This window comes from Tenrec ecaudatus, chromosome 8 (genome assembly GCF_050624435.1).
Source record: "Tenrec ecaudatus isolate mTenEca1 chromosome 8, mTenEca1.hap1, whole genome shotgun sequence".
Lineage (NCBI taxonomy): Eukaryota > Metazoa > Chordata > Mammalia > Afrosoricida > Tenrecidae > Tenrec > Tenrec ecaudatus.
This window is the reverse complement of record NC_134537.1, coordinates 24,925,915-24,948,847: the sequence shown is the minus strand read 5'-3', so window position 1 is coordinate 24,948,847 and position 22,933 is coordinate 24,925,915. Positions and strand designations below refer to the sequence as shown.

The window sequence follows — 22,933 nt, the reverse complement described above, 5'->3', positions numbered from 1 at the left end:
GTGAGATTTGTATGGTTAAGAGTGGCAGCGGGAAATTGCTATAGGGGTGAATGAAAGATTGTGTTGAGCCTTGAGTACCAGGTTGAATTTAGATTTGATGCTTTGAGGTCTAGAGCAAAGCAAAGTGCTAACCTAAGGAAGCTGCAGATCAGGCACCGCTCTCTTGTTATTAATGCAGCCTGAATATCACAAATAAATCCCTGTGTCTCAAGACTTCTCCAGCCCCATCCACATTGCAGCGATCCTGTCCATTTAAAATCCTCAAAAACCAAGTTCATTAGTTCTTTTAAAGACAAGGACAAACATCTAAAGTTCTACTACAACCAAGTAGTAATTCAACTGAAGTTTTTAAGCAAACAAACAGGTAAATAGGTAGATAAACTCAGACTGTATACCGTATTAAGAAATGAACAAGAATCGGGTAAAAAAAAAAAAACAGATGACAATGCAACTCTGGACAAAGCAGACATGAGACTAACTTTGAATCTACATTTGGAAAATCCATAATATGACAATGGAGAAAAATAGGATCTTTTTTGGAATGGCATCTTCTTGAGTCTCTCTGGCTGTAGGTTATTTCATGCCTTCCTGAACACTTAGGAGAGCACCCTCCCCTCCACTCCCCCACCCCCCAGGCATCCAGGTATAAGTCATTAAGGCACAGGTCACTTCACAAACAAAGGACCTTTTCAAAGACTCCACAAAGCAGAGGCTACAGTGATCCTCTCTCCCCTGGGGGCAGCAACAAGTCTGAACAGGAATAAGACTCAACCACAAAACCCACACCTCTCGACATTAAACAAAGCAAGTTCATTCTAAAGACTGGTGTTGCCATAAGGGTTTACAAATCTCCGTGAAAATACACACCCGTCAGCCAAAATACACACCCGTCAGCCATGCTTGAGTCGTTTATTGGAAATCGTATTTATTCTTTTATATCCCCATAATCCTTTTGCCATACTGCATCAAAACTCCGATGATACATATTTAACTTTTTTGGTATGTGTACAAAATTAGTAATGGGGAAGAGAAGCTACAAGCCAACCCAGAGATAAAGTGTTTTTAGCAATAACACTGTGGACATCTACCGCCTGTCTATGCAAGGGAACATCCAGGCTGGTCGTTTGATTCATTTATTTTTCTCCTCTGACATTTTAAGACGCCTTCGTTGGAGCACCAAAGTGATGTTATTTTCCTTTCCTTTTTAAAAGGTTCGAATCCATTCATCAATAATACTCTCAATACTTTTAAGTCTAGTTAAGGAAGCATCTAGCACCTTCCTCTTAAAAGAAAAGGAAGCGCCTTCATATTCCTTGGCATTTGAACCTGTTCCATTCTAGTCTAAGCAAAAAATAAAAAGGCGAACACAGTTTAGGCGACTGCTTTCAGCAAATAAATAATGGCTTCATGAAAGCTCAGCTGTAAACAGGATCATTTCCACAGCTACACAGACTCGGGATGTTTTCAACCATCGGCAATTTTGAAGAGGCTCCAGGATAGAAACACAGGGTGGCTATGGCAAGGAAAGGGGTTCTTTACGGATCCACTACACGTACACCCAATGCCATTCAGGCCATGTGATTCACAGTGACCAAAGACACGGGCTTCCAAGGCTTTAGATCTTCGCAGGAGCGCACAGCTGTATGCTTCTCCCGTGGAGTGGCTGGGAGGAGGCCCAAACAGCTGACCTTTGGGTTAAGCAGTTCAGCTGTTAAGCTCCTGTGCCACCAAGACTCCTGAGGATCGGCCAGGAAAAACTGATTTAAGTTGTGCCTTGACCAGAATGTTCTTTGACTCGCTACAGTGTTTAAAACGGGCCCTAACATTTTGAATGGTAATGCTCAAGACTTCCCGAACTCACTCTTGAAAGTGACCGCCACGTGGCGCCTTTGCCACCGTTGTTCTGATACGGGTAAAACCATACTAAAGGACCTGAAACAACGTCAACAAGCCTCGTTTTCCAAAATCAAAATTGAATTAATGACAATTACCCGCCCCCCCCCCCCAAAAAAAAAGTCTGCAAACATTATAAATGTCATGTCCCAGCTGGGAAGACTGAGCGTTCCGTTGGGTTTTGCCTGCTTCGGACACCATCTTATGAAACAGGGAGCAGGCCCTTCTGCGGCTCAGCCCCCTTTCGCACCAGACGGCCTTTCTCCCATCCTCTGAACAGCAATTCTTTCTTACAGGGAGGCAGGGTTCTTTGCTCCGGGCCATGTTTTTATCAAGCACGACTTACTCCTTAGACCCCAGCCCCCTCTCTTGGGAGTGTGCGTGTCTGTCGTTTGACAAACACTGAGGGTCTCATTCTGGTGACTCTCGTCTCCCTAGCATTCTCCTTCTTTCTCGAAAATATTTGAAAGTTGAAGGTCCCCTATTAGTGGTTATTTTGAGGAAAGGGTGGCTCTTAGAAAGACACTGTGGCTTTGAATTTGAACTTAATGCTCTCAGTGAAAAGAATCGGAACCTGGAACAAAGTATTAGAGTTTATGAGGCCTTGCTGGGGTGGCTGAGCTACTGTTAGTAATCCTTACAATGATTTAGGCACAAAGAATTTTTTTCTCTTATGGTGTAGAAAAAGCAGTTTTTAAAGTGGTCTTTTCTTTCAAAGCCTTTACCATGATATTTTAATATGTAAACTGAACCGGAAATAATTACCCTAAACATGGACCAATTTTGGACATTTAAAAACCAGTTGAAAATGCACTAAGTTAAAATCAACTTATCTTAATTAACACTGATTTCTCCCAAGGGAAGGGTGTAATAGGTAACAAACCATCAAATTCTGTATCATCTTCTAATATACAAAAAAAAGCCATACAGACACCCAATTAAGGCAGAGTTAATGACATTTGCCACTGAACTTTGAAAAAAGAATACATATACAAATGTCAACAACTCCAACACTATCTCGGTATGAGAGCTACATGGACGCGACAACATAAATGACTTGGCTGTTGGTAATAAAATGCATACACATTTCTGAATCTCCTCTTAATAATAAGAGTTATTCTTTTAGCAGATTCATGTACTTTCTCCCATGCTAACACTCCTATCCCTAGCACCCTTTAATAGAAGTTAGCTTGCATACCTGGTCCAACAAGACATCGTTTCTCTGAAATGTACTACACTATACATTCCACCTGGTACTTCCCCAACGCAGCTGTCTAACACCACAGATGCACATTGGCATTAAGTGAGGACCGGAACATCCCTTTATTGTTGCTTTTCATGAAAAATATAAACCTTTTCGAAATACAGACTCCTTGGAATGAATCTAGGCCACAAAGTAAGAAAGTTACTTGGATTGGCTCCTGGACTCAAAGAAACCTTCTGAGCGACAAGGCTTCCAAAATATTTCATTGGCTTCCATAGGCATCTTACTTCAGACACAGACACACATTTCCCAGTGTTCCCATCGGGTTTGGCTCAGTGACAGTGAAAACAGACCACGGTCAAGTACCGTTAGACAAACGCAGCGCTGCAAGGGTAGGTGTTCATATAGTGCAGTTTGCAAAGGAGCGCGATCTTAATGACTCGACAGTATAGTTCACCCCAAAAACCCTTTGAAATCGTCTTGACTTTAGGATCTGTGGCGTCCTTCCAAAGTTCCTGGAGGTCTTGTACATGTCCGTGGGACGTCATCATTTTATCATAGATGCACGGGTGATAGGGAGTTTTCCCTTCCCCAGAAAAGAACACATGGTATTGGGGTGCGATCCCCATTTTATTGGCACAGAGGCCCATGAACACATCATCTATATACAGACTCGAGTTGAGCGTCTGCGAAGCCTCGTAGACCCTGGCGGCCACGTCCCTGGAAATCACATAGGCAGCACCAGCCGTGTAGTCGGGGTAGGCCGGCCACTGGTACATTTCATAGGGGACATAGTATTTGCTCCTTTTGTCTCGAATGGGAGGGGCGGCTCGATGGACACGACCAATCCAAAAGTCCTGAACGCCAATTTGGGCTAAACCTTGAAGGTACTCAATCAGGTTGGGCATGTGGATAAATATGTCATCATCGGCAGTCATGAAGAATCTGGCCTGTGGACAGAATGTGTTTGCCCAACTGAACTGCAGAAGTAACTTCACGGTCAGGTTGTAGAAGGAATCGGCAAAGTCTTGCTGGATGAGATCACTGTATAGTTTATCTTCCCAAATCAGTTCTCTTTGCAGTTCGTCTCTCTCCAGTGGATTAGGGGGCACCCCCAGGGCAAACAGGGTTTTGATGTTGGCATTCAGCTGAGAGCGAGCGTACTCCTCATTGCCCCACGTTTTCCTGATGGCTAAGCGGCGTTTATGGTTCGCGGGCGATGTCTTAACAAACAGCAAGAGGAGGACGTCCTGCCCTTGACACTTGTCCTCGTGGTTAATCAAGTACTGGAAGCTACGGGCATCCTCCGAGCTGCGGTTCACAGACAGGGAGTTGGTGACAAAGTCGTAACTGTTGATGAGGTATCTATACGAGTAGGACTTCATGTGGCTCAAGACGGGATTATCAAGTGGGCTCCAATAAACCATGAGGCTTAGTATAAAACACGTGGCAAATATCTGAACAAACTGCCATTTCTTGACTCTCCTGTTACTAGCAAACATCCTGGAGTCCGTTTGGGTCTCCTCTTACTTAGGACCAGTTCTACAGGGGCACCGGCCTCTCTGAAACCACAGAGCTGGCTGTTCTTTGGAACAGATGTCCATGGTAAGACACACTGGTCATTAACATGGGAAGAGGAGTGTCTTAATGCACAAGTGCGGGAACACGGCGTGGAGCGTCACCCCGGGCACATCCAGGTTCCTCCACACCGGCGTTCTTCCTGGAGTCCGGCAATCAGCCTCATGCACCCGTCCTGCCTGCCTCCGGCCGAAACGCCAGCGGAGACTTACTGAAGTCAGAAAGAGAAAAAAATGAAAGCCATGGGTTAGTTTCCCCCAAAGAAACAAACCGTTTTTAAATCCTTGAAAAGCCAGACGTACCCCGAGTGACCTGGACAAATAGGCGATTGGTACTTATCAGATACAGACCGCTGCCTACATGTTTAAGGAAACATACTATTACTCTGGGGTCAATGCTGACCCATAGCGACCCTACAGAGCGGGGTAGAATTGCCCCTGTGAGGTTAAGACTCTAACTCTTTACGGGAGTAGAAAGCCTAGTCTGACTCCCTCAGAGAGGCTGGTGGTTCTGAACTGCTGGCCTTGCAGTTAGCAGCCCATTGCTTAACCACTACGCCAAAGGCAAGGTGACAGAACTACTCCATCCTGTCTATGCTGGCATCCCATTAAGAATACACAGTGTCTTTTCCCCTCTCGGCCTAATTCTAGAACAATAAAATCATAGGGCAGGTGCTGCACAGGAGCGATCACCGTATACGTCCATGGATCATCGTCTTCAGATGGACCTATCCATGGACACGTTTGGCTTGGAGCTAGTCCGCATGAAAGTAGCTATGCTGGCAGTGGGGGAGGGGAAAAAAAAAAGAAAGTAGCTATGCAGGAGTACTTCGGAGAGTTGGTGAGAAGATGGAAGTAAGGGATAACGGAATCTTCCCATGACCTTTCTGAAGCCCTCCTCATCTAGTTCAAGGAGCCCTGGTGGCACCATGGGCTAAGGATCTGGCAGTGCAGAGGAGTTGATGGTTCAGACCCACCAGCCACTCCACGGGAGACAGCGGAAGCCACCTGCTCCCATAACGATAACATCTCGGAAACCCACAGGAAACTGCCCATTAGGGTTGGGTTTGGTGCATAGATCAAGATGAAAGAAAGCTCATGGCAATTGGAAAAAAATTAAGTATTAAAATCTGCCTCTGGCATAAGATTTTTTTTTAAGTCAAAGTTCAAAACCAAGGCGTTGAGATATGCTTCTGCAAAGACATAATGCAAAAGGGACATAAAGGTCCCGGATGGAACTTTGAAAACATCAGGCTCAGTGAATTCAGCCAGGCACAGCAAGCTCAATATGAGATCGCCCCACTTACTTGAAGTGTGCAGGATACCGCCCCCACATGCATCGGGGAGGCCGTAGTGGATGGGAGACCACAGGGCGTGGGAGAGGACGAGTTGGAGAGCTCAGGGCTAATGCAGAAGAGTTTGTTTGGAGTGGAAAGTAAGAGTAGTCTGGAGTGAAAAACGAACTCTCCAGCTATAACCTTTATCATAAGCTTCTGATCTATATCTGTGACAAGCGTCTCAGATGTCACCTATCCAAAGCCGGGACGCAGCAGCCAGCAAAGACTATATTTGTGGTCGGGCCATTTGGACAGCAGTCAGGCCTCAGTCACATACGACTCCACTCCTTGTGATGCTGAATCGTACAGGATTCTAAACTAGAAACCTGAAGACCTGGGATGATGCCTTGGAAATCCTCACACATAATAAGAGGAAACATACATAGATGTGTACTCAGAGATAGACAGTGGATTACCTAGCACACGGAAATCTCCATATGACTCGGTCCCCCAATCCGCTATTTCCCTGTTGACTGTAGCCGTGCCTGATGGCACTTTGTGCCTCTCAACTAGAAGTCTCAAACACTGCCTCGCCCTGAGGCCCCAACCCAGCTGTGGATCGCTTCTTGCTTCCTCTCGGTCTCTCTTCACCCCGGCACCATCAACCCGTCTCCCAGGAACTAGCATAGCTGACCAAATCAGCCACCCACCCACCTCCAAAATTAAAACTCCGATCTGAATGCGGGGCTAGCTGAGCTTTTTCCTCTCTGCCTAGTGGCAGGTGAGGCCCGTGCCGTGATTGAGAGAGGTAGACAGGACCCTGTGGGGTCTGCTTTCTTAGGGGCTCCATTACATCGTTTGATAAAACCAATTTTTGGGGGTTTTTTGGTGGAAAGCACAGCCCTGTATCCACTGCAGCCTCCTCTGTCTCCCAATTTCTCACCCTAAGTTCAACAGGCACCCTCCCCTAAGAAGTCAGTGTTGGGGTCACTCCAACCCCACCCAAGCATGTTTCTCATTAGTACTGCCATTAGCACCTTCGATGCCCATCTCTGAGCCTTTATTTAACTGCCTCCCTGAACTGAAATGTGGACTTGAATGGGAGGCAAGACGCCATAGGTAAACTCTCAGCACCTCGGTCAGCACAGTACGCGTTTGCCCACTGTGAGGGTAAAAGACCATTCTCAGGGTAGTCACTCGGGGAGGACTGGGCGGGGAGAGGATATGCCCAGCCAGATGCCACCTCAAATGAGGCTTCCATTTCTTCCCCCAGAGAAGCTAGGAGCAGCCACCTTCCTCAGACCCCGCCCAGTGTGCACAAGGAAAACACCAGGCACCACCGACACAGCCGTCTCCAGAGCTATCTAGACACCAGAAAGGGGCAACACGACACCCTCACCGTCAGCAGGGTGCACATAGTCCAGACGGGTGTGAGAGCCGAGCCCACATCACAAGCCCCAGGGCAAACAAAGGTCTTGGTTTTATGCCCAGAGACCCTGTCTTCAAATCCCACCAAGACACATACACAAACACACTGGCCTAGACGTAAGGCCAGGTAGACACGGACAGTGTGCCCACGTGGCTGTGGAGCCTCCTTCCCACCTCAGGGCTCCGGCCCACCTGTAATTCTCACTCGCTGGGGTCACACCAAGGCCAGACATGCAAAAACATCAAGAAGGCCAGAGATTAGAGCCAAGCCCCACCAAGACGGTGTCTACAGTTCATCACCCCAGGTACCGCTTTACCTTCTAGGGCAGTGGTTCTCAACCTTCCTCGGGCCTTCATACAGCTCCTCATGTGGTGGTGACCACCCAACCAGAAAATGATTTCCGTTGCTGCTTCATCACTGTCATTTTGCTGCTGTTATGAATCGGGTGACCCCTGTGAAAGGGTCGTTCGACCCCCAAAGGGATCGCAACCCACAAGTTGAGAACCGCTGTTCTAGGGTATGATTTTAAAACTGCACGCTTCCGGCCGGAAGTCACCAGCAGCATTTTTAAGAAGGAAGAAAATAACAGACTACAGAAGAGCAGACTGCACTGAGAGCACAACGTGTGTGCTCCGTAAAGTTTCGTTGTGCTTTGTAATGGTCTTCCCCGTTCAAAAGGTAAGAAATGCTGTTGTCGGAAGGAGGCGGGGCAGCATCTGTCATTTCCCTCTTGGACCAGCCATTGTTTCTGGCTAAGTAGGACGAGGAAGGTGCAGGAAACCTCCGCTTCTGCGGATGGCATCTGCCTCCACTTTGCTTTCACTCAGGAAGACCACTTCCTCGCAGTCGTGCCCCGTTGCTCACCAAGGCATGCAGATGGAAATCCCACTCTGCCCCAGGGAGCCGCTGCAGGCTTCCACGGATGGAGCAGAAGGCTGAGATGGAAGATCTTTAAGACAGCCAATGTATTTCAGAACTAAAGGAAGATTCTTGAAACGATTCTGCCCTTCCCGCTCCAACAGACCTCAAGAAGGAAACAGAAGAGTAACCTTTGACGCCTGATGGCTCGCAGGAAAGACCAGCTTCCCGTTTTCTGGGCACCGTGTCACACTGCCAGTTGAACTCACACCTCCACGCCCAAACGGTGGGGACATCCGACTGTCATCCCCTCCAACAGCCAAGGGTGGGCTCGCCTAACCAACCGCACGAGTCCTCCATGAAGAATCAGGGCCTAGGACTCCTTAGGCTGGGGTGCAGTGGCTGCCGGCCCCGTAGCATCAATTTTACCGACTTCTCCTCAACACATCACCAGTTTAGTTTATTTTCCTATATTATTATTTTTTAAATTGTCCTCCGTAGTCAAAACTGTTTTCCTGGAAACGGGACAACCCATCTCACATGAACCCAACAATCTAAATGACGTATTTGGGTTCCGTATAGCACGTGAGTGGTGCTGTGCGTTTGATGTTGGGCTGCTAACCTCAGCATCGGCGGTTCAAACCCACCGTCTGCTCCCCAGGAGAAAGATGAGGCTGTCTGCTCCGAGAAGATGGCCAGTGTAAGAACCCCGACTTAAGGTGGGGCTGAGTCAGAATCTACTCAAGGGCAGTGGGTGATGGCACAGGAAGTTGCGAGGCTGAAGTTTCTCTACCCTCGGCAGCTTGAACTGTTTGGGCAGTGTTTCCATCAGCTATAACCAAGAGGAACAGCTTCTCCCTTACAACAAGATTCACATTATACCCCCACCCCATCCAACCGCAGTCACCGGGAGGTCTCTCCCAGACAAAAGCAGAAGTGCCCACCCTCCTTCCGCATGCATCACTTACAAGGAAACAATGCTGCACCTGGGCTGGCTTTCCTGCTGGGCACACCAACCAAGGGGCCTGGGTGCTCACTCCTGTGGTTCTGCACAGTATCTGTGAACTTCCATTCAAAAGCAAGAGAGGAATTGGCCATCAGCCCACAGGCTGCCTGCGCTACTGAAAGATGAGGCTCGGCCTTCTAGGAAACAACCATCCCGGAATGAAGGCCAAGCTCAGCAGACCCTCCGCCCAGCCGCTGTGGGCACGGGGCTCTTTGTGTGCCTGCCACTCAGCCACTGGCCAACAGACTGGAAACTCCAGGGCTGTCCCCGAGTGGGGCCATCTTCCCCTCACTCTGGTCTAGCGGTTTAATCTGCAGATGGTGGCTAAGCCCAATGCCATGCAGCTGAGGGGAAATAAAAAATGATAGCTGCCTCCCAGCCTGCTGAAAATGCAAAGCAGGAAAGCGCCCAGGAGAGAACAATGCAAAGAGCTGCTCGGTGGAAAATCAGCAACTAGTTGGAGCACAGCTTGGCGCTTGCTTTCATCTGGTGTGGGGAAGGGGACTCGGCGGCGTCAGGATTCCTTGTTCCTAACGGGTAGAAGTGGTCCGAAGAATGGAGGGGTGGAAACAGCAGAGGGAAAACCCTGAGAGACTCCCAGACCACATATTCTTCTGTCTGGGAGCCGTCTTTCTGAGTGATGTAAAGGTTTTTTGTTACTTCACAAAAGAGCTCATTAAATCGTGTCTGAAGAAAACCAGCGTTGGGGCCTCCGGCTATCCGGTTCTCTATGATCATGACTCCTATTTCCTGTCCAGGCCTGTGGAAAACCGGTTCCATTGTAGAGGTTACTTTGGGGAACCTAAAATATTTGCAAAATCAACCAGCCACCTACCGCACTGCCAGTAGGCCTCTTCGGACTCACAGTGGCTCTAGGAGCCCAGGAGAATCCCACTGGGTCCCAGTAAGGCATTAATCATTTTGGAAGCGGACTACCCATCTTTCCCCCCAGCGATGAGCAGCCCAGTGCATCCCCCCTGTGCCACCAGGGCTCCTTCTAAACCAACCACGTGTTGACATTTTGCTAAGCTGCCTGGGTCTGCATTTGAATTGAGAAGTTTACCTCTGTTTCCAGAGTTCCCACCCAGCCTGTAACCTCAGAGAACATTCCCAGGCAAGTACTGACTTAGACGAGGCAGACGGAAATCATGACGACACGGTGTCTCCATCCAGCCTCCAAGGCTTGGCGACAGACTAGGTGGAGTCAAGCGTAAAACTACCAAGTCAGCACTGCCTGCCTGCGAAGGTACAGCAGGGTGTCGGCATTAAATGGGGTGAGATGGATTCCGGGCGTGGGAGGAGTGTCCCTAGGAGAAGGGAGATCATTTCGGGTGGGAGGAGTCAGGGGGTTCTGGGAAGCACAGGTGCACAGCATGTGCATGGCTAGAGGAGCAAGAGTAATTTTTGTTTCAGGGAAGGAAAAACACTGCAGACGTGCAGCCACGAAAACTCGGCTTTGCCACCGGAGGGGGGGCGGGGGGAGCGGGTCACGACGCGTCCTAATCGACTCAATGGCACCCGCCGGTAACGTATTGGCGAGCAGGTGGCTATCTGAAAGCAGGGAGGTTGGCGGCGGCGTGTGGGTGATCCTGATGATCAGGGATGTGGCCTTCGTGGGGAGCAGGGGCAGCAGGAAGCGGCAGGCGGTCTGGTTTCGTTGTTAATGGCAGTAGGCTTGCTCCATCTTCACCAGGCGGGAAGCAGGCCTGGCGACCAGGAGACCAGGTGTCTCCGGGCCTGTGTCGACCCAGGGCATGAGCAAGGCCAGGGAGCTGTGAGGAGGGAGGGAGGAAGGACAAAGAAGCTTGATAAACCCCCGCAGTGCCCTAGGGGACCCGGAGGAGGAGGGAGAGGAGGAGGAAGAACTCGAAGAGGAAGTGGAGCGAACCTTCATTTCAAACAATACTGACGGAGGAAAACTCGATTTCCTGAGTTAGAAGCAGGCGCAGGTTTTCGCTCTGTGCTGAGTGGAAGGGGTCGAGAAACAAGATGTTAGAAAGTCCAGTTGCTGATCGAAGACCGGCATTCAAGAGGATTAAAGATCCCGGGTTGAGCTAGGGGTGTGGAGATGCCCCACATCACCTATGGGCTCTCGTGGGGCAGCGATGAGCAGAGGCTGAGGGAGACATAAACTCCGGGGAAAAGGGGAACTATTTTGAAGGACTATTTCATCAGAAAATTTAAAGAGGGGGAGGTCATTGGGAAAGAGGACAAACACGGTCTTTGTCATAGATCAGAGACAACAGACAGGGACCCAATCATTCCCCTTGTCCTGGGAGCCGCCACAGGAGTAGGCATCTTCCACACACAAAATTAACATGGAACCCGAGACCTGCAGGCTGAGGTTAGTTAATTAGAGAAAGCAGGGTGGGCTGGCACTATAAAATGTATGTTTTTGTTTCCATCTGATGTTTCTGGGCCACGGCCTCTGGCCATGACTGTCATGTGTGAAGGAAACGGTATTTTTCAATTGGATTCGGTAGGCGTACGGCATTTGCAAGTATAAGGAAAAGCACATCCCACTGTGTAAATATCCACTTTGTGCATGTTACCTTTCCCAGCATCTGAAGAACTTCCCCACCAGAACACTGTCTCTGTGTTTTCACTCTGTGTTTCCTCCGGAATTTTCCATGCCAACACACCCACTCTTTTACCTCGCCCTCTACAGGTGCATGTAGAAACTCTTGCCTCAAATGCCCCCATCCACCAGGAATCTCATCTTTGTTGTCTCCCCCCTCACCTTTCTGACACAAATGCCTTCGCATCGGACACCAGTGTCCTCCTCTTCCTACCTCAGTCGCCTGGACCCGGCTCGCTCCTGTCTTCTGTCTGCCCTCGCACCTGTCGGGATGGCAGGAGAAGCCACCACAGCATCCTTCCCCATGGGAAGCTCCCACTGGGCAGCTGCCTGGCACGTGCCCTCACCCTCCCGCTCACAGCGCCTGGGCGCCTGGGCATTCTTAGCCATGGCAGCCCCTCCTGGCTCACAGAGAAAGAGAAGACCTGCCTGCACACACACCTGAAACAAAAGGCCGCACAACAACGGGAGCCTTTGTTATTAGGCTCATTTCTGTACTCTTTATTTACACCCCACCCCCGCCGAATGCTGCTTGCCACTTCGTAAAGAGATTTCTGGAACCCTGTCTATCTGGATTGTGCCCTGCGGGTTTGATAATCTAGATGGATCCACAGGTAGACAATGAAATTATCATCTCATTTGCTGGCAGCCAAAACAAAAGCAAGACCCCGTAGAATTCTGGGTAAATGGGTGGGAGTAGAAAGCCTCATTGCTTTCCCATGCAATTATCGGGTGGTTTTGAACTGCTGACCTTACGCTTAGCAGTTCAACATGTAGCTCATGACATCACCAGGGCTCCTTGAATGATGCTAAGGATCTGCCCAGTACTGGTTTACATGGTGCAGAATTTCAACAAATAAGAGATGAAATGGAAAGCAGATGTCAGGAGGTCTCAGACGTTTGCTTTTCCAAGCTTTGCCTTTGGTCTTCGGTCCAGCAGCACAGCTGTCAGGCGCGATGGGGCTGCTTGCTCTTCTCAATACAAGTCATGAGGGTCTGTTATTCTTGTCCACCGGAACAACTCCTCCTGTGGGCCGCTCCGGCACTGCGAACACGCAGGGTTTCTTGGGCACAGGCATGCTTCTGACCCACACGCATGTAGACGCTTCAAGCCTAGCAGGGAGAAGGATCACCCTCGTATTGTACAAGGGGTCCTGCCTCACCTAAATCCCAAACCCATGGCAGTGCAGAAGAGACTGCCCAGTGCTGTCCCTCCCTGGGCGCCTAAGTCCTTTCTCCCCGTCCCTAGGTCAGGAAGCGGGAGAGCGGGAGCCAGGGCCAAGAAGCAGCCCAAGGAAGCAATGAATTTGCTCCTCTGTCTAATTGATGTTGAGCTACCATGTGCATTCTGCTCAGCATTGGTTGAGTTTAGGACCACACCCATTTCCTAATCCTCAGTCTTAAGTCGTCCTCCTTTTTCTTATTTGGTTCCGGTAGCCCGGACACTGCTTTACCAGACAGCAGACAAAATGAATCTCATGACTGGAGCCTTTGCTCCACAAAGACTGAAGGGCCTAGAAAAATGAGATCTGAAGTGGCCCAAGAGGAGATTTATTAAAGAAAGCGCAATGGAGGGCGGAAGGCAGGATGGGAAGGAGAATCGAGGGAAATGTTAAGTATCTGATTCCGTTAGGATGTTTTATACAAATATTCCATAAAAGAAAAGTAAAGAAGTTGTATAACACAGACACACGTGGCCCCGGGAAAGCTAGTGTTAAAACATACATGTGCCAACCCGGACGTTTTGAAGAAAAACGCAACGTCAGCTCATAAAATAGCAACAAGGTCAGTTGTGCTCCATCGCAACTTGGCTGCTTCGTGGATGAACCAAAGTATCCGTTCCCCCCTCAGTAAGAATAAATGTTACTGCTTATAATTTACCGCTCCCACAAGGAAAACAAAATTTTGGAAGACACCATGGGCAAGAAACTAAAAGAAAACTACGAAAATGCCCAAATATAGAAGAAAGAACATTATGCAAAAGTCAATACCACCCAGCGTGACCTTCAGATACAGTGCAAGCCCCATCCAGCCCAGCAACACGCTTTAATAAAATGATCAAAATTCAATATCCAATTTGACATGGAATGGGAAAAGGGACATCCCCCAAAAGCTAAAACAATGCTGAAAAGCAAACAAAACTGCTGAAAAGCAAACAAAAACATGCGGGGCCTTCCTGCAACTGTCACAGCAATCAGAGGAGCCAGGTTCAGGTTCTGGTTCAGTGACGGGCATGCAGATCAATTAAGAGGATTGAGAACTCCGAGATAAACCCATCTGCGGGCCGTTTTATCTTCATCCAAGGGTCAGAGGCCATTCAATGGGGGAAGAAATAATCTCTTTTACAAATGGTGCTGTCAAAAGTGGATGTCCATATGCGTAGAAAATTATCCAGGATCCATGCCTCACACCATGTCCTCAAACTACCTCAGAATGCATCAAGACCTAAATGTCAAAGCTGACCCTATCAGCTTCCTGGAAAATAACCTGGGGTCAAACCTAGGCAACCCAACTGTCGCCATACGGGATCTATCAAACAAAATTTGAAAAATGCTAACAGGGACCTCCTAAATATGAAAATACTTATGATCACCTATTTCTTTGCCCAAGAGAGTGAAAAAAGAACTCACAGAACTCGCTGATATGAGTCTATTCACTAAAATATGCAGAACAATTCAATGATGCAACAACACCAGCAAAACACAATTCCATTAACAACAACCAAAAAGGCATGGAACATGCAGACACTTCTCCAAGGAAGAAATTCATGCAAACAACAAATATATGGAAAGAGATGCAAATCCAAACTACAATAAGATATCGTCTCACTCCTGCAGAAATGATCATGATTAAAAAACCCAGAAAATATCAATGCTGAAGAAGTTGGGGGGCAGGCAGCTGGAAACCATACACATTAACAGTGCAATTGTAAAATGGTACAGCCTCGACAGAAAACAGTATGTCACTTATTCAAAGGGCTGGAAATAGAAACGCCTATGATCGGGCAATCCCCTTCTTTAGGTATATGTCCTAGAGACACAAGACCAGTGTACACCTGTGTTCACTAGAGCAACCGTCACAAATGCAAAACCATGGAAACCGTTTCAGCGCCTATCAATTGATGATCGATAAGCTGCAACACATACAATGGAATAATATGCAATTATAAAGAGTACTAAGAAGAGTGCTAAACATCTTACATCCTGGATGAATCCGGAGGAGCTGGTGCTGTGTGAGATAAGCCAATCAAGAACAAGGCAAATGCCACCTGGTTTCCCTATGGGAAGACAAGAATAGAAGCAAGTTCCTTGTTGATGACCAGGAATGGAAGGAAGAAATCACTTTCTAGTCACTTTTGGTGATGGGAAAGGCAGTCCCAAATATGAGTGAAATTGGCACAAAGTGAACGAAGACAATAAGGAGCACACGAGGAAAAGGAGCCATTTGGGCAAATGCTGTAACAAATAACAAATTTGCAGCGTCAAAACAATACGAATATATTGTGAGGATATGTAGGTAGATACAGATGCATATATGTGTATGGAAAGGCAAACCAAAAAAACCAAACTCAGTGCCATCAAGACAACACCGATATATAACGGCCCTAAAAGACAGGGTAGAACTGCCCTTCTGAGTTTCTGAGACTAACTCTTTACGAGAGTAAAAAGCCCCATCTTGCACCCAAGGAATGGCTGGTGGTTTTGAACTGCCAACCTTGCGGTTAGTAGCCCAACTTGTAACCACTATGCCACCAGGACTCCTTTGTATAGAAAAGTATATGTGATTAAATGCATACTCGTGAATATGTATCTGTAGGCATATCTACACACTTGTGTATTCTGTAAATATATCTTCAATAAACCACATAGGGGCAACAGCTCTGGAGGCTTTCTCGACAGATCCAAACCACTCTCGGGGTAGATGTATTGGGACAAAAGATTAGGGACCATAATCTTGGGCAACAACATACCCAATTGGCATATCATACTTCACACACACACACACACAAACCTCTAAGTTTAACGAGTAATGTCTAGAGTCTTAAGAGCTGATAAGCAGCCATCTAAGATACAACTACGAGTCTCAAATGGAGCCAAAGAGAATAAAGGAAGTCAAAGGATAAAAGAAGAAAGCTATCCACAGAACAATCCACAGGAACACCAAAAGGACTAGGTGGTGCCCAGCTCCACTGACCAGCCTTTGGGGCCAGAGGCACGAGCGAAGGATCTGGACAGAATGAAAGAAACATGTGGAATAAAACTCAAATTTCTAAAATCAGTCAGACTTCCTAGACACGTGAGGAGGCCCTGCAGCTGCCACCCCAGCATATGCTGTTTGAACTTAGAATTAAAGCGGTTTCTACAAGGTACCTTTCAGCCAAATCACCTTAGTAAAAAACAGTATCCCTCACAAGTAGTGTGCTCCCTTAAACAATGCACTGCCTGAGACCCACTGGACAACAGTTGCCCCAAAACAAAGAAGAGAAGGCAAGGAGAGGAGCCTAGATCAATGTAAACACAACACACAGAATGGAGACAATGAGAATGCTGATCCATTGTAAAAACCATAACCAGCAGCCCAGAACCATCAGCCTAAACCTTGTTAAAGGGGAACCAAGGTATGCCCCCAAACACAGTCAAATACTATCATCTATAAATAAACTATTAAAATGTACACACACCCTTTAAAATGGTCTAAACATGCTGACAATCGCCACCACTCCCAGCCACACCCCTGCCACCCCTGCTAGTCATGTTCAGACACAATGACTGCTTTATCTGGGTTCCTAACAGACCAATGTGTTCTCAAACTAGGATTGTTTAAACATTCCTGAGATTTCTTGGGGTGGCTTGGTCTCAGAAAAAAAAAATTGACGGAGATACATTATAAATGTAATTAGTCGGGGGCCGGGGGGATTGAAGGAGGTGCGATCAGTATACAGTTCATCCACCTGATGCTGGGAACCCTCTGACTAACAGTGTTGCATGAAGAAGATGAGTGTGTGGAGGGGGAGGGCGATGGAAATCAGGGCGCTATAACAAGCAGGACCCCTAGAATAATGGGGAGAAGGAGGGTGCAGTTTGGGGAGGAGAGGAGAAGATGACAATTCAGAGAGTAAGAAAGAGGGACAGGAGGCTGGTTTGAAAGGGTCAGGTGCAGGGAGCAAGGAGCAAGACAGTCCAGGAGAGACCATCCCAGGACTGTTGGAAGCACCTAATAGAAAGCAGTTGTAGTTCAAGTGAAGAACACCCAGGAACTGAGCGAGGATGATGTGAGCAGAACAGAGAGGGGAGCTGAGGACAAAGGATGATGTGCAAACTGGATCCCAACCTCGGAGCCAATCGGGTGGCCTATCGTCCAATGGTAGTCCGAATGTCCTGTTGTGCACATCACAATTAGCAACAAGTTGGCATTCATTTAAGTTTTACATCAGAGCCCAGCAAGTAAAAGGGTGTGTAGCACATACAGTATTTTTGTCTCCATTGGTGACCATTTGTGATGATCCAACTCCCACTTATTGAGCATTTACGCGTCACATACTGTGCAGCAGGCCACACGCAGGATGCAGTGAAAACTCCGGAGGAAGTCTCAAGTGTAGCTCCTCTGCCAGTGGGAAGAAAATACTCTGGTGCCAACTGGGTCCTGGAAATGACAGAGGCGGGGCAAAGGGAGAGACTGGAAAAACCACTTTTCAAAATGAGAACCAAAAGGTTTGATAGCCCAGCTCTTCTTCCAAATCACATGAGCTGAGGAACCACGTGCCACAGTGTTCTGAGGAGCATTTCATATCATTTCGTGACAATATGCAGCTCAGAAGCGGTGTTCAATATGTGCTAGTTTCCTTTTTAGCTTTTTACCACGATGGTTTATTCAGTAGATGGCTGGCATTTACTAGGGTTTTAGTTGGGGATGGGCTCACTATGAGTCAACCAACTTGATGGCACCTAATACAACAATCTTAATTGATTGAACATGATCTTGAATAAGTTATCTTGACAGAGAAGAATAATATGGTTCTCATAAACATTCAATGAAGATGAAAAAGGTATAAGATTATAAGACCCAGCAAATTATGAATTGAATCAGTTAAAGCACTACCATTAAGTTGTAGAATGATTGAGCATCTATAAAACTCCTGAAATGAAAGGAACATTGTGTTATGTGGAGAGAAGACCATTTTTGTCTCCATTTCTTCCAGTTTCTAATCACTAGCTATTGCCCTGTTTCTTAGATTCTAGTGCAGATGGTCCTTGGAAAGAACTTGACCCTTGACAATTTGAAAATTACCAAGTGCCAAAGTGACCCACTTAAAAAGATGACCCATTTCAAAACCCATGAGTTATCTATTATTCAAGCTGTTCTATATTTGAGCATTACAACCTCGCCATTTTGAATAAGTGAGGTTTTTTTTTTAAAGGGAAATTTGATCTCCAACTTAATGAACTATAATGTGGCGCTTTTACTTGATCCAAGATTAAACTCACTGCCATAGAGTCTAGTTTGACTTATAGTGACCCGGTAGGACAGAGAACTGCCCCTTTCAGTTTCTGAAACTGTTAACTCTTGCAGGGAGTAGAAAGTCTCACCTTTTTCTCCAGGAGTGGCTGGTAGTTTCAAACTGCTGACCTTGTGGTTAGCAACCCAACCACTAATCCACTATGCCACCAGGGCTCTAGGTCATACATTTTACTTTGAAAAGTCTTTGCCACTCTTAAGTTTTCTTTGTGGCCAATGTGACAACCTGCCTGGCTTCTCCTCCCCATAGGGTTTGCATACCCCTAGGACCTTTCAGAAACCAACAGCCTAGTCTGTCTTCCCAGGAGCCCCTGGGTGGGTTTAAACCGACAACCTCTTGGATAGTAGCCGAGCACTACACCATTGATTTGTGTTACCCGGGGAGTCTCCATCCTCGGTGTATTCAGTGACTAGTCACCGAGTGCCTATGAAACAAGGGGTGGGGAGAGATGGAGAAGGACCAGGAAATAGGGGCATCTTTTTTAAAGTGTATACAGCAAAAGCCTTTCTGGTTTTGAATTTGTCTTACTTTAAAAGCTTTGGAAGAGTTGGCCCTAAAAAAGCAGGTTCTTCCTCTTTGTGACAAAACATAAAACCCACCGTAAGTTTCTTTCCAAAAGGCACAACCTTGGCTGCCACTCACCAACTCATCCTTTCAGCAAGTTCAGGGAGGGATCCTTCCGGTGACACCTCGTAGTAACACAACTACTTTCAACCATTCTTTTCTGGGTCAATTTCACCTCTGTCACTCTCCCTTCTCCCACTGGGGCCAAGAGAGTTTCCCAAAATAAAGGCACAGAGGAGCAAATCCATGTCGACCGGTGAACTTTCATCATGGAATTGTCCTATAGATGAGCTACAAGCCCCCTTCTGCCACCTCCCCACCTCCACCCCGCCGCCATCTATGGTTCCACATGTGTTCTTTAGCACGATCCAGATCCGTTCTATGTCAACAGTGGGCAAAAACTTAAGAGCCCTGGTGCCATAATAGGTTACTGGCTGAGCTGTGAACTGCAAGCTCAGCAGTTCAAACCCACCAGCCACTCCTGGAGTAAGATGAGGCTGTCTCATCCCACACAGACTTGTAAAGGTTTATAGCCTCAGAAACCTTACATTTTGGGGGGGGCATGAGTCAGAATTTGACTCAGCGGCTGCAGGGTTGTTTGATGGGTAGTCAGCGTCAGACTAACAGTTGCTACTTTTTCCCTATATAGTATCCGAACAGGCAATTACCTGTCACATCAGGATACAAAGTAAACTTCTGAAAGGCCACAGGAAACAAAAGTGGCAAAGACCCCACTGGTCCCGGCTAAGCACCAGGTCCTTTCCCGGTTTCCCCGCTGCCCACGTTCTTGTGCCCTTTTCCCCAGGAGACCTGCACCAGCCTTGTGGTTTCCTCATTCCCAAGCCAAGACCAGCTTTCTCCCCGCGGGGATCTCAGCCAGGAACTGAGGCCCGCGGGGCGCGCCGTGCGCCTCCCGCGCCCGGGGCCGATCTCGGCACGGCGGCCGCCACGCCAGAGCCCGGTCCCCGCACAGGGGAGCCAGCCGGGGCCGCTGGAAAAGTGCTCTCCGTTCGCCCCAGAGCCCCACACGCCCGAGCCCCCCAGACTTACCTGGATCGGGGCTCCCCGCTACGCCGCGCCCGCGCCGGCAGGCAGGCCTTGGCGAACAAAGGAACTCCGGAGAGATGCGTCCGGCTTCCCCGGCCGCCCGGGCGGGGGGCGAGCAGCCCTGGCCGCGCGGCCAGCAGCGCTGCGCCGCGTGCGCTCCGGGCTCTGCTCCAGCCGCGCCTCCCGGGCGCCGGCGCGCATTCCAGCCGGGGCTGGGGGGGGGGGGGCAGGGGCTGCTCCGGGCGCGCTCACTTCCCCCCACCCCGACCCCACAAAGACCCAGCGCGGGCCCAGGGGACGCCCAGAGCAGCCGGGGCGAGAAGGCGCGGCTCTGGGCGCGCGACCGGGCTGGGCAGGGGCGGGAGCGGGACCGAGGCCAATAGCCGGCCGAGGCACAAGGGAGCCCTTCCAGGCGGGTTTTCCCGCAGAACGTGTTGGTTCCAACTTCTCGCAGTCAGCGATGCGGAAGGGTGGCCTCCATTCCCGCCTCCCTCCCGAGGGGACGGGGCCCCGGAGTGTGGTTTCGTTCGTCCGCTCGACCACCTAGGATTAATTCCCCGCGGACAACGGCGCTGCAGGCACGCGTCGTCTCCCTTGGGGACAACGCGTGAACACGCGCAACCGTTACCCCCTAGGCCTAGACGGGAGGGGGATTGGGGTAGAGTTGCAATTCTCAGATAATCCTTATTTGCCTTGTTAGAGCAAAGTCCCTTAGGGCAAGATTCCTTTAGGGCAGGCCACTGACTCTCCAGTTGTAAAAGTCCACGGGCCGGAGGGGCACACCTTGAGGTCCGGGGAAGGAATCCGAAACAAAGGGAGACACGGAATTACAGCAAACCAAGGCAGCATCGCGGCTCTTTTGTCCAGGACAAAGTGAGTGGACGGGGTGGGGAGCCCTCCTCCCCCCGCCGCGTTTCCCAGCGCAGGGCGTTCACCTCCGAGACCAGCTTCATCGCAAAAGGAGCTGAAAGCCAACTCACCAAGTCCCAGCCCTGCTCCTCAAGCTCCCAAACCGGGGAGGTGGCCTTGCTGCCTGGCATCCCAGCCAAGGCCTCGGGAGCCGAACGCGCCGGCTTTAAATCTTGGGAGAAGACTGAGCAGCCATCGCCCCGTCGCGCCTCCCTTTACCCGGAGAGGGCGAGCTGGGGGTCGAGTGGGGACGGGTTCGGGCTGGAGCTCCGCGGGGGGGGGGGGGGGCGAGCCTGCCCCGCAGCGGCTCTCAGGAGCGTTTCCTGGACCCCTGCGTCACTGCCCCTGCCTGGCCCAGCCCCCGTCCCGCTTTCTGCCCAGGCAAGCTCGCTAAGGTGATGGGCTCCGCCCGAATTTGTTCTCTCCAGGGGATACCAACTCCGGGAAGTGTTTCCTAACGTCTCTTCAGTTCATTGAAGGCCTTGTCTCAAATGACCAACTGTGAGCCAGAATTCACTTGAATGTCTTCTTTGAATTGCCCCCCCTTCTTACCCTCCCACCACGACCACGGACACACACACACACACACACACACACACACACACACAGTATACATATAACTAGAGAAAATCAGGAGAATGTGTTTTCTACTAAAGGAAATAGATGATACATAAATCCTCCATGCATTTGATTTCTTTTTCCCCAATGCTTCCCCTTCTAGAAGGACACCATGCCCTTTGACAGGGGTAGTGTTTTAAAGGTCTTTGTCATTGTGCATATTCCAGAACATGAGAGGTAGGGGCGGGTGGCGGAGAGGGGAGGGGATACTAGCCCAAACACTTCAGTAAAGGAAAAGCTTTGGGTTTGTGATCATAAAAGAAATATGGCAGTCAGTGGGTGAAATGTACATTACTGATTCAACATTTCTGCTTGCGATTTCAAACTAGTCTTTAGAAAGTTTGTGATTGCCTTGGTGATATGCTCCTGCATACATTCAACCATGCCATTCTTGTGCATGTATTGTCTACAGAGGCCAGGGCTCAGCGTGATCTGTGGCCACTTCAGTGGACAGTACTGTTTCACAGACATCAGACCACAGCAGTGCAATCTGTAAGGGAACCACAGCTGACAACCCAAACTAGGTTGACGCGTGGTTAGTACAAAGCAAACCACCCCTTTGATCTACGGACCCGAAATATAAATCCTGACTGTAAAACTAGTTATCGCACATATACCTGTGCAACTGTTCAATTATGACTATATTCATACCGGGCCATGCATCCCCATGTGTGGGTTCCACATGCACACAAAAATTGGACTGTATCCACAAGAACTAGAAACGAATCCAAACAATGATAAACATGTATCAGAGGTACATGTCTACAGAGCCGTACATACAGCTGAACATAGTAGACATGAATGATTCCAAACACTGGTGGGAAATCGATGCAAAGAGGCAGGTCTTTGGTGGGGGAAGGGGAGAGAATGTGGATGAGCGTCGTTGAGGACTGGCCACGTGGCCCGGAATGCTGCCCAGATGTCCCCAGCCCAACACACACACCACATAAAGAAGGGTGGAGGGGTCTGAGCGGTCCCTTAACATGTCTGGGAGGACTTCCTAGAACAAGTTAGCTAGCTCTCCATCATACTCCAGAAGAAGGAGAAGGTAGTGGAATATTTGAAGGTCTAGTATAAAATCCTAGGGTTGGGTTCTTTAAGGTGGGTGGTCAGTGGAGATTTGGAAATTGGTTGGGAATAAATTGGTCGTCCAAGAGCAATGGTGATGCAATGGTTTAAGTGCTTGATGATCAGAACCTGGAAGGGCTTCAGCCAAGAGAAGCCCCTGGGGCAGTTCCACTCCCCCCACGGTTGCCTGGAGTCAGAATGGATGGTACAGACAGCCAGTCAGTTGGACAGTGATGACAGCACCTTGACCCAAATGAGAGCGGCAGCCCCTTGACCCAAATGAAGAGAGCGGGACGGGACTGCCTCTGTGGGTGAGCAAAGAAAGCGTGGCTTTTAAAAGACTCCCTTTGTAAACAACTTGTATTCCTGGGAATTTGCATGGCAGAGA

General features: G+C 48.8%; 2 protein-coding genes across 6 annotated transcripts in view; one reads left to right on the top strand and one right to left on the bottom strand.

Moving 5' to 3' along the window:
• MCF2L2 (MCF.2 cell line derived transforming sequence-like 2) overlaps positions 1 to 22,933 on the top strand; it is a 269,318-nt gene that overhangs the window by 171,127 nt on the left and 75,258 nt on the right. The gene's annotated exons all lie outside the window — the stretch shown is intronic.
• B3GNT5 (UDP-GlcNAc:betaGal beta-1,3-N-acetylglucosaminyltransferase 5) lies at positions 184 to 21,119 on the bottom strand. Of its 5 annotated transcripts, none has more exons than XM_075556103.1 (3): positions 20,931 to 21,119; positions 17,290 to 17,465; positions 184 to 4,886 (listed from the first exon to the last, which is right to left on the bottom strand). In XM_075556103.1, exon 3 carries the CDS (start codon positions 4,597 to 4,599, stop codon positions 3,466 to 3,468), a length of 1,134 nt encoding a protein of 377 aa, XP_075412218.1. In that variant the 5' UTR covers positions 4,600 to 4,886; positions 17,290 to 17,465; positions 20,931 to 21,119; the 3' UTR covers positions 184 to 3,465. The 5 variants fall into 5 exon arrangements, with proteins under 5 accessions (XP_075412218.1, XP_075412220.1, XP_075412217.1 ...); XM_075556105.1 differs by having other exon boundaries at positions 17,364 to 17,465; XM_075556102.1 differs by lacking the exon at positions 20,931 to 21,119 and adding an exon at positions 19,954 to 20,885.